General features: G+C 46.0%; 2 protein-coding genes across 2 annotated transcripts in view; one reads left to right on the top strand and one right to left on the bottom strand.

Annotated features, from left to right (window-relative positions):
* NRG2 (neuregulin 2) overlaps positions 1-7,466 on the bottom strand; it is a 382,704-nt gene extending 375,238 nt beyond the window's left edge. Inside the window, exon 1 of the mRNA XM_065555856.1 lies at positions 7,323-7,466. Within this exon, the coding sequence (XP_065411928.1) occupies positions 7,323-7,466 (144 nt within the window). The remainder of the gene's footprint in view (positions 1-7,322) is intronic.
* Positions 7,467-7,691: 225 nt separating this feature from the next.
* Positions 7,692-13,778, top strand: part of LOC135973260 (mediator of RNA polymerase II transcription subunit 15-like) — a 43,977-nt gene continuing 37,890 nt past the window's right edge. The window contains exon 1 of the mRNA XM_065555858.1: positions 7,692-7,832. The gene's annotated coding sequence lies outside the window, so the exon portion shown is untranslated. The remainder of the gene's footprint in view (positions 7,833-13,778) is intronic.

Below are 13,778 nucleotides of genomic sequence, written 5' to 3'. Positions count from 1 at the left end.
ACGGCCACAGTTCACATCCATGGATGGATTCATGCTGGAGCTCCCTCAATTTCATTCAGAAGATGGCCCTGGAAGGGCTTTCCTACCCCTGGGGTAAGCCAAAGCCTGGATCGGTTAGACACTCAGGTACACAAGGGCCATCTTTCCTCCTGTACATTGGGGGGTGGGTGGGCTGGAGTGGAGAAGAGTTGATAGATGCCTGCTGGGAGGAGAAGGTTTGACTTTCATTTGGGGAGGAAAATTAGTTTGGTGTATGGAACCTGAATTATATTATGTAGGTCAGGGCACCCCCAGAGCCTTGGGGATCCTTACGCATTGAAATAAACAAACATCTACCCACCACCCACTAAGGGGTTCACTTGAAATACATTGTCAAAGAAACCTGATTGGTTTCATAGAGGAGGAGTTCTAACTAGTGTGCTGTACTGCAGGTTGCCTAAGCTTTTCCATTGTTTTCAACTGGTCATAAATTTCTGAAATATATGCAAAAATGACTAACGTCTCTGGTGCCAAAGTGGGTGAGGGCAGAAAGCTGAAATTTGGCAGCCCCATGCCTCATTGAGTATGCAGCTTGGCTGGTTTCCAGTGGAATAAGCAGGAGCTCTCCCTGAACAGAGAGACTAAAACCAACATTCACAAATAATTTGATTTAGTTAAAAAAAATGAAAATAAGTAATTTAGTTTCCATAGAGACCTACTGTTTTAATTTGGGTTGACCGACCCAGTAGAAATTGTCTTGCATTCATCATTTCAATTGTAATAAGTGACTTAAATAAGTGTCGCACCATTTCTTTAGTCACTGCACACCATGCAGTCTGTGCACTGAGCTAAGGATCCTACAGAACAAATACTATGTGAGCAAGGTAATTAAAGAATATATTGTGATGCAACCTTAACGTTGTCATTTCCTGACTTTGAAGTGCTTATCTTTGCATCCTTACTCTTCTCTCAATGCAATATTTTTGTGCAGAATACAGGATAACCAGACAGCCTGGTATAATAGTGCAATTTACCTTGATTTAAGTAAAGCCTGTTGTGCGATCACTCACAAGTAGTTTGTGAATATGATCCAAAATGTAGCAGTACTAAAGAACAAAACAGATTGAACCCTTCCTTCCAACTGGCTAAGAGCTGGAGTCTCATTCCTTGGCTCTGCTTGAGCTGGGCTTTGCAGAGGACCGGGGGCATCCAAGGTGACTTTACACAATGTTGTATCCTCCTCACACTCCTAAATCCTTGGGCTATGCACCTTCAACCACCCTCAGAGATACTTTAAATTCCACCCAGCCGCCTACAGCCTCAAGGGACTGTTAATGGCAGTCAGGGAATGCCAAATTGCAACCAACCTCACAACCATTCTCCTGCCGCCTGCCTCTACATCACCCAAGGATTGCCCAATACTTGGGAAATACTCAGTCATTATGTAAGCCATTGTTATACTCTCTTTTTCCACTGCGGGAGTGATGGGAAAGGGCTGAAAAAGAGGCAAAGAGCTGGCCCGAAGGCAGAAAATCCTTTTGGAAGAATAATTGGACTCCCACAGGGCTCAGTGGAAGGAACAATTTAACATATTAGTTATGGACTGAGAAATCTGAGCTAACTCCATGGTCTCCGAACTCAGATGACACAAAGCTACGAACAAGTGGAGGTAGCAAGATTGCAGGAGGTTTTGTGAAGGGACCGGGGAAGCATGATGTGTATTATATCATGGCCTTGCACACTAGTGACTGCACCTTTTACATTTCACTCAGTTTGGATAATCAAACTAAACTAGGCAGTTATGGTGTTTCTAGTCAATTGCATTTTCTGATTCTTCTGCTCCACAGCCAATGCAGTCATATTTGGATTGAAGACACTGTCAGTACCCACACACGTTCAAGTTTAAAAGAGTTTATAGAAATTTAAGATCTTTTCTCTAAATATTTCTATGCACAGTAGGGAAAAGTTGTTGGTTCTTTTTAATACATAACCCATATTTGGGACAAAATTAAACTCCAAAAGGAGAAGATATGTATTTCTTGGACATTAACACTGGCCCATTATGCACAACATAAACAACTTCTGTCTAAACATCAAGTTTCATTAATATTATTATTGAGAAAAGGGAAAATATTGGATAAATCTAGAGTAAAACTGTTAAAACTTGCTTGCTTTTAGCCAAGCACCAGTTTTTGCTGTAGGCCAGAGTTCCACCTGTACCTTCAATTGATGTAGTAAGGGTGAAATCCTGGCCCTTTGAAGTCAATGGCAACCCCCCCATTGAGTTTTACCATGGACTTCAAGGAGCCAATGAAGTATTTGGCCACTGATTAAGTAATTATCACATTCTGCTTATTCTAGATTTTCTACCTGAAGAGTACCTTAAAATCCATCAATGAGAAAATGCTCCGTAATTAACTATACGATTCTGTAGCCAATCCTCAATTACAGATATTTACTTTTAATTGTAACTTTTAAGGAAAATTAGTTAATTTAAGTATTGGCTTGACATGAACATTAGTGTCTTCTCTTCATCCACAGAATGGGCTGAGTGGAAATACACCTCTACCTCGATATAACGCTGTCCTCGGGAGCCAAAAAATCTTACCGCGTTATATTGAACTTGCTTTGATCCACCGGAGTGCGCAGCCCCACCCCCCAGAGCACTGCTTTACCGCATTATATCTGAATTTGTGTTATATCGGGTTGCGTTATATCGAGGTAGCGGTGTATACATTTCCCCCGCATTGCTCTTAGTCCTGACCGCCTCAAGGGAAGGCAAGTTGATCTCTAGGTCTCATCCATCATGATTTGGACACCTATCCATCATTAAAGGAATTGAAACCAAAATAGTTCTACGACCTAACGTCTGCAGTTAACTTTCACCTCTACCAACCTGTACTGATCTGAACCAGTAACCTAGAGGTGTGTCCCTGTGTTCCATTACCAGTCTCGTGAGCCATTCAGCACTCCATCATATGTAATGCTTTTACGCAAAGACTTTCACTGCTTGGCTAGGCATTGGTTTTATTGAAGCTTTAGTCAGAGTCTAAGCAAGGCCAATAGTTTCTTTTCCTGTTTACATAAGAATAGCCATAATGGTTCAGACCAAAGGTCCATCTAGCCCAGTATCCGGTCGTCTGACAATGGCCAATGCCAGGTGCCCCAGAAGGAATTAACAGAACAGGTAATCGTCATGTGATCCATCTCCTGTCACCCAGGACCAGCTTCTGGCAAACAGAGGCTAGGGACACCATCTCTGCCCATCCTGGCTAATAGCCATTGATGGACCTATCCTCCATGTTATCATCTAGTTCTTTTGTAAACCCTGTTGTAGTCTTGGCCTTCACAACATCCTCTGGCAAAAAGTTCCACAAGTTCACTGTGCATTGTGTGTGTAGAAATACTGCCTTTTGTTTGTTTTAAACCTGCTGCCTATTAATTTCATTTGATGACCCCTAGTTCTTGTATTATGAGAAGGAGTAAATAACAGTTCCTTATTTACTTTCTCCACGCTAGTCATGATTTGATAGACCTCTATCATATATCCCGCATTAGTCATCTCTTTTCCAAGATGAAAAGTCCAAATTTTATTAATCTTGCCTCATACGGAAGCTGTTCCATATCCCTAATAATTTTTGTTGCCCTTCTCTGAACCCTTTCCAATTCCAGTATGTCTTTTTTGAGATGGGGCAACCACACCTGCATGCACTATTCAAGTTGGATTTATAGAGTCAATATGCTATTTTCTGTCTCATTAACTAGACATTTCTTAATAATTCCCAACATTTTTTTAAATTAATGGAGATATCCTATCTAGAAGGGACCTTGAAAGGTCATCAAGTCCAGCCCCCTGCCTTCACTAGCAGGATCAAGTACTGTTTTTGCCCCAGATCCCTAAGTGGCCCCCTCAAGGATTGAACTCACAACATAGCAGGACAATGCTCAAACCACTGAGCTATCCCTTCCCCCTGTTAGTGCTTTTGACTGCGATTGCACATTGAGTGGATGTTTTCAGAGAACTATCTACAATGACTCCAAGATATCTAACAGCTAATTTAGACCCCATCATTTTATATGTATACTGTAGTTTCCAATGTGCATTACTTTGCATTTATCAGCACTGAATTTCATCTGCCATTTTGTTGCCCAGTCACCCAGTTTTGTGAGATCTCTTTGTAGCTCTTTGCAGTCTGCTTTGGACTTAACTATCCTGCATGGTTTTGTATCATCTGCAAATTTTGCTACCTCACTGTTTACCCCTTTTTCAAAGTCATTTATGAATATGTTGAATAGTATTGGTCCCAGTGCCGAACCCCTGGGGGACACCACTATTTACCTCGCTCCATTCTGAAAACTGACCAATTATTCCTACCCTTTGTTTCCTATACTTTAACCAGTTGCTGATCAATGAGATAACCTTCCCTCTTATCCCATGGCAAATTACTTTCCTTAAGAGCCTTTGGTGAGGGAACTTGTCAAAAACTTTCTGAAAATCTAAGTACACTATATCCCCGTTGTCCACATGCTTATTGACCCCCTCAAAGAATTCTAGTAGACTGATGAGGCATGATTTCCCTTTACAAAAACCATGTTGACTCTTCCCCAACAAATTATATTTATCTATGTGTCTGACAGTTCTGTTCTTTACTATAGTTTCAACCAGTTTGCCCAGTAATGAAGTCAGGCTCACTAGCCTGTAATTGCCGGGATTTCTTAGTACAGCTCAAGTAGCTTTTTCCCCCCATCACAAGAGGCAGGTTTAGACTCCTTGAGGTGACTGCAAGCTCTAGTCAGAGAAGAGGTGAAGGCCTTCTAGGCTAGCTATCCCAGCTACTAGAATCTTCCTAAGAAGCTGGGGAGCAGGGCTGACTGAGGATCAAGACAGTAGATCTTCCTGGATAGCCTTTTAAAAATAAAGATTTTAAATACTTCAGAGTATTTAAATTGTGTTGTAAGACCAGAGCACATCAGACATCTCTGTAATCATTCAAACTCACTCATAGGACAGTTCTGACAGTTTGCAAGCTATAGCTCAAGAAAGAAGTGTCACTCCCTTACTAGGAGAAAGTGGCTCTCTCCTGTCCTTGCTATTACCCCATGAAGTTACTGTGACACAGGGTAGCAGTTCATGGGTTTACAAGTGATCTGAAGAGTCCAGAGATCTTGATGACTGGCTTTGTTTTTCTAGTAAGTGGAAACACGCTTGCATTGGATAAAATCACATGTTAAGGGCTGCAGGTGCTTCTTCATGTAGCACAACATATTTCCCAGGAGACTCCATGACAGTCAGCTTGCAGAAGCCAGAGTTATGTCAGACTACCATGTGTCTTTAGACAAATTGATTACCTTGATATATTCCAGCTAAATCAGCATTTTGTATCCCGAAATTGGATTACAGGCAGCACTGACTTTATGGAGAGGAGGACTAGCCAACATCATCCTGTAGGATTTCTTTTTGGGCTACAGATAATGGCCCATTAAGATCTCCATTTCAGTTCTGCCCAGATTCTAGGCTAAAAAAAAAAATCTCACTTGGTCTCTAGTTTGCTTTTACGGTTTGGTTAGTCTCCCATTTTAATGCTCAACTGCAAGCAAGAGTCTTTAATGAAGAAGAAAGAGAAAAGTAAAATCTATGCAAAACAAAGTTCCCCAGTAAATACTGTAACGAACAAGTCACCTGAAAACAGAATATAGAAGAAAAGGTTTTCATAAGATCCCAAGGCACTACCACACTGTGCTAGCAAACAGAAGCTTCACAACTTACCATCCCAAATAAATATACCTCTCTGCTGCTCCAATAGCCCACAACAGACAGCACCAGCTCAAACCTATGCACAGTCTTCTTCTTCATTCACTATATTTATATGCACTCCGACTGTCCACTTTGCCACCTATTTAGATTATCTTACATTTGAGCAGTTTCTTAACCCTTTATATTATAGCACACAGCTATTTCCTTCACCTCACTTTTCCCTTTCTCCACTGACATTAATGCTAAAATTACCATAGTAATTTACTCTCTTGAAGTTCTATATGCCATAACATTTTTACAACAAACCTATAGTACAACCTTCTTGAAATATAGCCACAGTCATAATGACTGTGACAGACTTCCAGATACACCCAACACCTTCCCTCATCAACTTACTGAACACTGCTATCTGTCCCTACAGCAGCCTTCCCTGCTGTTTTTCCCAGCATGCCTTTCTGCAGCTGGCCCTTTAAATTTGGCAGCCTCAAGCAGCTGCAGCCCTAAAGAAACCATTTTCTAGTTAGCAGCTGTATATTTTTCTTTTCCGGTTGGTAAGTACCTGTTATGTTCTCCCTCCTCCACTTTTTTTATACTACTGAGGAGATGGTATATTCTCTCACTGCATTGCAATGATACCTTATTACTTAATGTATCTATTCCTGATGCATTTGTTGAGCCCTATGTGGTTGCTTTACTGGCAAAAACAGGTGTATACTGATGGTTGGCACTGTGGAGCCAAAAAAAGCTACAAGAAACAAACTTGATTCTATTCTGCCTTGTGTATTATCAACAGAGGTATGCAGTAAATGCACAATCTGTATTACAGAGGATGATGTATAGGGCATGACACAGCTGAATTTTCAGATCCCAAGGCAAGCTTTGTAAGGCTGGCATTTAGAAAAGTGAACATACGAACTGAGTAAATCCGATTTGGAAGTTAATGACAATGGATGAATAGGAAGTCTAGATTAACATGTGGTCCCTTCTAGCCATAAACTCTATGACTATATCCCTCCTCCACGTTATTTTCACAGTCTTGGCACTTTGAGGGCCTGATCCAATTCCCAGTGAAGCCAATGAGATTCCTTTACTTCCATGGGAGTTGGATTAGGCCTTGATGGGAGATTTACAGTTCTCTGCCCTGCACTACGGTACAGGAGATAAAGATACTAGGTGGATCGGAGGGTGCTTGTATTTCTACTTAGCAGTGAGGTGAGTGAAGCATAATAATGTATGTGCACTCCACTGTCATGTAGGGGTGAGGTGGGCACAGCCTAATTGTGCTACACCACCCCAGGGCACAGCCTGGGTGAGAGGGGGGCACTCTAAGTGTGCAACATGGCTTGGGGCACAAGCTGAGTGTGCAACGCCACCTCCTGGGGGTGAGAGGGGCTCAGCCCTAGGCGCTAGGCCGCCCTCCCCTCTGCGGGCCGGGCGGAAAGGAGCGCTGTGCACCGAGGGGCCTGTCGCCTCCTGGTGGCGAGCTGGGGAGGTGCCGTTGCTGTTAACAACCCGCGGCCCATGCTCGCCCCAGAAGTCAGGGTTCGCGGGGGCCGCTCTCCTCCGGCAGCCGGGGCGCGGGCCGTACCTGCTGCCTGGGACGGGCGAGCCCTGGGTCGGGCTCGGGCCGAGCTCTCCGCGTTGCGGGAAAGAGGGGGCGGTGCAGCCGGCCGCAGCGGCGCACTTCCCCCGCGGATCTTCGGCCCGCAGACCGCGGGCAGGCTGGGCCCATCCGCCCCTGCCCCGGGACACCCGGCCCGCCACCCTCTCTGCTGCCGCGCGGCGAGCCGCAGAGGGGGGCTAGGCAGGGGGAAGGCGCACTGACGGCAGCGGTGTCAAGTACGGAGCGCCGGGTTACGTGCCGACGCCGGGCTGCCACGACTCGCCGTCTGCGGGGAGAGCCGAGCCGAGCGCCGGGGCTGTGCGTGCGCTGCGAGCGGCGGGCTCTGGCCGGGCCTGCTCTGCTGCTCCGCCGCAGCCAGCCTCCTTCCTGCCCCCGGCAGCTCCCGCGCGGCGCAGGTGCGCTCACCTGCCGCCGGGGCCACCGCGCCGCAGCCCAGCGTCCCCTACACCCGCTCCATGTGAACTTCGAGCCCCGGTAAGCCTGCGCCCGCTCCCGGCCCGCCGCCCGGGGATCTCCGCTGCTTCCCGGGGCCGCTGTAGTAGTAATCTCTGGATCGGGTCTGACTTTGACGCTGATTTGTTCGGCCCCCTCCACCAGCGAAGTAGACACAAGTGACGGGGGGTGAATCGCAGATGGCACTTAATGAATCAGACCTATTGAAAATAATGATTATTAATAATAGACTAGAACATCAACAAGGCCAGTGGGCAAATGGCCTGAAAATAAAATGAGCCCATCATCCTGACATGTTGAATGTCTGCGGGTATAAAAGTGTGGGTTTCCCCTTCTTCCCCCCATCTATAGCTTGCGATGTAAATAAAGGACATTAATTTGTTTTTCTTTAATCAGTTGCATGGCAGTCGAATGGTTCAGGATCTTATGAAGGCAAAGCCTTTTAGCAGCATCGGGCCCTGCATTTTCTTCCTCTTTCCCCCCTTTATTGGGATTTGGGTGGGGTCTTTTTTGTTTGTTGTGGGGTCGTCATGTTTTAGGTGGGATTCTCCTTAGTCTCAGGAGTTTGGCTTTTAGAACTCAACTGGTTCCCCACTTCTAGGGCTTCACTGTCAGAATTTTAAATATCGAACTCAGTTCTCTCCCCCAGGCCGCCAGGAGGACGGAAGTGCCTGGTTTTGTGGGGTTCTGATAGTCTCAAATATCCAAGGGTGCAGAGCCTTGTGTGGGTTCGCTGGGCCTGTATTTTATTTTATAGTAGCCTATGGTGGCCGTGGTTACTTCTCCTTATGGCTTCTTATCTTTCTTTTTATTCTTACAAATTGGGTCATTTTCAGCTCGCTCTAGAGTGCATAGCAATTGATGTACTGATTTTGGGTATGAAAAAGAGTTGCTGATGATTCTAAAGTTCACCAGGGATCAGCAAATCCTTTTAAACAACTGTAAGATCTGAAGAAGAACATGGAGAATATAGCTGGGTGTATATCTGTCTTGTGAAAGATTCTGGTTCTACTCCATTCAGTGTACACCAGGGTTATGCTAAGAAGCAGGATTTAACTCTATTGTCTCTCAGTTTTGCTGGATTATTGTTTTAAAGAATAAAACAAATTACTTAAGTACTATTTTCTGAGGTTCAGTTGTTCTGTATTAAAGTTTATTAAAGATTTCGCCTGTCCCATTCAGTGTACACTAGGGTAGAGCAGATATGAATTGAATCCATTTGTCTCAGTTTTTTAAATCTAATTTACTATAATATATCTGTTCTCAGTCTGGGATTCTAGTGTTGTATGTTTTTATCAAAATGTATTAATTAGTATTAAAGCAATTACATAAAAATATTGTTAAATTGTAGCTTGCTCATTCTTTCACAGTTTTTACTCTTTGAGATTTTTAAATGTTACAAACAATGTAAATGTTAAATGGTAAAATAGCTACAAGATTAATTATTAGTAAAAGCATGTTTCATATTGAAGTAATACACATTAAAAGCTAGAGTGCTTCTGAATTTGAATAAGATGGATGTGAAATAATTATATCGTCACTGTATTTCCTCACAAAGGGACTGGTGGAAACTAGAGATAATGGAAACATTCTGGCTTTAAGCTTTCTTGAATATTCTGTAGATGTTTCAGAGTAGCAGCTGTTGGTTTGATGCACTTATGTTAAATTGTCTTTTTGACTTCAGAACTTCCATCATTTTCACATTCAGAGAGAATTAGAGTGTAAAGTTTTGCGATCTGTGCTTTCAGTGAAACTTGTTCAGTTTCTCAGAAAACAAACAGCCTTTAAAAGGAGTTCACCTGATCCATTCATGCATTTTCTTAACAGCAACTGTCTTGCAAGTTAATTTTAATCAGGCTGATTATACGAAATATATTGATAAAAACAAAATATTAAATATTTTCCCACACATGTTAATACGTTTTAACGAAAACGCGTGTATTGAGCTTTTTTAAAAATTTGGTGTTAGTTTTTTACTTGGACACATTTTCAATTATTTTTCGTTTTCCCTTCATTTTCTCTTCTCTATTAATTATTGCTTACATCTAAGAATTTGTTTGGAACATACATAATTAGTTTTTGAACTCCCTACATTTGATTTGCTGATAAGTTGTCTCTCACAGCTGTCGTGTAAATAGGATATTTTGTACTTAAATTTTATAAATTTCGATTCGAATCTTTAACAATGCCTGCTGTATCTTTCTGAAGTTTAAATAAAAACTTTTTTTCGTTGCAAAAACTCGATCAGCAGTCATGAAAACGGTCATTCTTTATAAATTGTCACGATCGGAAACCTAAGGGCAAAACAGCAAACTTTAAAAATGTCACTTTGGAATTAAAATGAATCCGTTCAGTTTCTGTAGTCTGGATTCTGGTGAACTAACTTCCAGCTAGTTTAGCGGGTTTAGATCGCTTTGTGATATTCCTGGTGAGATTAGTTTTAAAAGCACAAAAGATAGAAATAAAAATGGTTTCAAAAGTTCAAATTATGTTTCTTCTGGTTGTTTAGACAGGCAGATGGATGTTTTCAGTTTGTAATTCGAAGGCGCATTTAAATGTCTTGTCTAAAACCCATGATGATAAATCTGGTTTCTAGAAGCTGGTTTAGATGTATAATTTAAGACAATTGTTCGATACAATCTTGCTTTTCCAACAGATCTAAAAACTAAAATTTTCGTTTCAAATTAGTCAAACACTTTAAATTGACCTGGTGCTGCAAGTATCCCTTTTTCCAGGCTGTCCCCCGCAGCTGACAAGCCGTAAGTACTGATGTCAAACTGCTTTTCGGATGTTTCTCCTCTAATTCGGTGTGTTTAGAGGACAGTACAAGGGGGAAGGCATAATTGAAACCTTGCTTTTAAAATCTGTCTCTGCAGCAGTGGATTTACCATACCTGGGGGGTTGAGGGGAGGGAACGTAACAATGGTACATTTCCTTCACTGACGAAGGGGAATAGTAAAGAGAAGCTCAAATTCCCGGTGTAGGTAGCGGGGTGGGCTGCAGATGCTGCACACACAGTGAGAGGGCACTGGGTGGCTATTAAGAATTCCTTTGCTAGGTTAGATCACTTACCACCGAGGAAAACATCTTCTTTATTAAGTGTGCATTGCTCTTTTATCCCCTTTACCGAGCATAAATATTTGGGTTCGGTTTTACCCTTTAAAGAGCAAATCTTTTTCAAGTCCTCTGTTAGAATGATGGCACGTGGCAAGCGATCCCGATCCTTGGTTTTCTCTTCTAATGCTTTCCCTTAGCAAGTGAAGTCGCTGTAGAATTGGAGGACACCGAGGGGCGTGTGAATGCCCCGCTAGAAGGGGCGTGCAGGGCGTTCCTTAGGAAGCCGACCGGCTCTAGACATCCCCTGGAGCTTCCCCTCCTTCCGCAGACCTCTCGCCGCCTTGGGAAGAAGCTGGGGAGAGGTTTTAGAAAGCAGGGTTTGGTCTGGGTCAGGGCGGCTTGTGAACGCCAAGTCCTGGGGAGCTGCATTTTGGGGTTGGATCTGTCAGACAGCTCAGGGGTCACACCGACTAATGCCCCTCCTCCCCGGTGCCAGCGCCACTCCGGTTTGACTTTTTCTCCTGCCTCCTTAGCCCCAGTCGCCACCCCTGCCAGTGCCAAAACAAATGCCACCCTCAGTACGTTTCCTATTGCCCCTAGACTCGGAATTTGGCTTCGGGTAGCCGGGCTAAGACGGCGGGTCAGGAGAGCCTGTTCCTTCTGGGGGTGGGTGCTCTGGGAGCTACAGCAAGGGAAGGGGAGCCCCGATCGGCTTGGGAGTAGCAGCCAGACTGCCTGCTCTGCCAAGGGGCTCTGGGCAGGAGAAGGATGGGCCATGGCGATGAGGCACTGGACCCAAGGGGAAGAGGGTGGGAGTGGGGGGAGGATGAGCCACTGGAGCAGGGGCAGCGGGTGCTGGCGGGCGGCGATCAAGGGCAGAGCAATGGGGTAAGGAGCTTTCCCTGCGCAGTCCCCTCGGCGTGGGGCGGCCGCTCTAGCCCGCTCGAGGGCAGTGCCCGGCTCTGGGGGGTGAGGGCTCTGGAGAAGGCGCAGTGAGCCGGGCTTTTGCCGCTACCGCGCCAGTTCCACGCAGCTGCCTTGGGTCTGCGCCCTGTTGGGGACCCCGCTCGCCCTCACTGCAGCCATACCCAGGCCAGCTGGTGCTGTTTGGTCCCTCGGGTCCCAGCGGGGAGGTCCCCCGATGCCTGGCCAGCCTTGCCGGGCAGACCGGTGCGTGCGAGGGGCGCGTGGGTCGGGAGTGACATCTGGCCGGACAGGTAAAATCCCTACGTCCGGGCACCCCGTTCCCTTGCCCGGCTGAGGGCGGTGGGAGGGCAGGGCTGCTGGGTACACCCAGAGCTTGGCAATGCAACTGGAGCTTGGCTAAAATCGGCTAAGGCCATGACTGAGGCTATGAGTGACAGGGGCTGCATCTCTGAGCTCCCCGAGCTCTGCTCCCAGGCCAGGGGAATCTTCCCTTACCCCCCGCTCGGGCCCCCTCACGCCCCAGGCCAAGGACAGTTTCATCCGCTTTCCCGTCCTCCCCCTGGTCTCCTAACCCCGCTGTCCAGGAAACCTCTTTCCAGGTCGCCCTGCATAGAACACGGTGCCTGCTGCGTCCTCGGGCCGCTTTGCAGGGGAGCTTCGGGGTGACCTGCTCGCTCTTTTTCTCTTTCAAGGGGAGCGCTCCCCAGCCACACACACCCCCAGCTGAGCCTCCTGGGGGTGTTTCCAGCCTCTTGATTCCTCAGAGCGGAGTCAGCCCTAGCCAGCCTAACCAAGAGCTGCCTTTCCCTGGAAATGCCGGGCATATTTACGCGATGATTTTTCTCCCCTCCTTTGGGACCCTCCCTTTTGATTTCTCATCTGTGGCGGAACGGGGCCTGACACTGAGTCACTTCCCTCTCAAACCCCGAATAACTGCCGCTTCCAGAAGGGGGTGTCTATTCAGACCTGCCCCAGGAACTCGGTCCCTAATCTGAAAGGAGATGAAGCTCCCAGTCGGATTCCTGACCCTGGATCCCTGCAGCCGGGGGGAGACGGGGCTGCGGGAACAGTCATTTTTTAAATAATTCAACTCAATATGTATTTAACCCACTCCAAACAAGGGTTAGAAATGAGTTAATAGAAACCACAGCTCCAGCCCCGTTCTGATCTGGGCTACTGTGCGGTTGTGGATGTGGGTGTCGGCTTTTGCAGGGGGTTAGCATGTGGTATTTAGTGTTTTGGGTGGGTGGGGGGGGAGGGAGTTTTGCAATGAATGGAAAAACTGGATCATCTCAAAAGGTCACAGCAGATCTAATTTGCAGGGAGAATTTAGCAAGGTCTTTTCACTCTGGGCGAATGCGTTTGGTTCCATCACCAGAGTAGTGTACCTTCAGAAAACACAGGGACAGTTATTTTGGTTCATGATGTTATCCAAGGGACCCACAGGGCCAGCTATGGTGCATTTTCTCACCATTATCATCATGCCAGGGCTTGAATACTGTGTTGAGACACTGTGCTCTCCCCGTCATGCCAGGAATAGCCCAGCTTCTCCTGTTACCTTCAGATATGTTTGCTCAGGTAACTGTCCTCCTGGTTGTTCATTGCATTTAGCAGGGCTCTGCCAACGAGTGGCATTGCTGTTATTTTAAAGGCAGCTTTTAAAGCCTGAGGACGAGGCGGCTTGCAATGATTTATGTGGAGTTATTTTTAAAGGCAGCTTTTAAAAACTAGAGGACGAGGTGGCTTGCGGGGATTGATCTGCAGTCCCTGCCTGCCCCTTCGTTCACTTGCGCCAAAGCTCGGGGGGCGAGCTGGCCACGATCCTGCTGTGTTTTGGGGCGGGGTGGGCGGAGACTTTGAGCTGTGTTCCCTTCCTCGGAGAAGGGGCCCGTGCTGCTGTAGCTGCGTGCCCCGGGGGAGCAGGCTGGGGCTGGTGTGCACGCGCCAGGAGGGGGGCCGGCTGGCGGTGCAGCGGAGCCCTGC

This window comes from Chrysemys picta, chromosome 8 (genome assembly GCF_011386835.1).
Source record: "Chrysemys picta bellii isolate R12L10 chromosome 8, ASM1138683v2, whole genome shotgun sequence".
Classification (NCBI taxonomy): Eukaryota; Metazoa; Chordata; order Testudines; family Emydidae; genus Chrysemys; species Chrysemys picta.
Note: the sequence above shows the minus strand (reverse complement) of the source record. Positions and strands in the feature narration are given on the sequence as shown.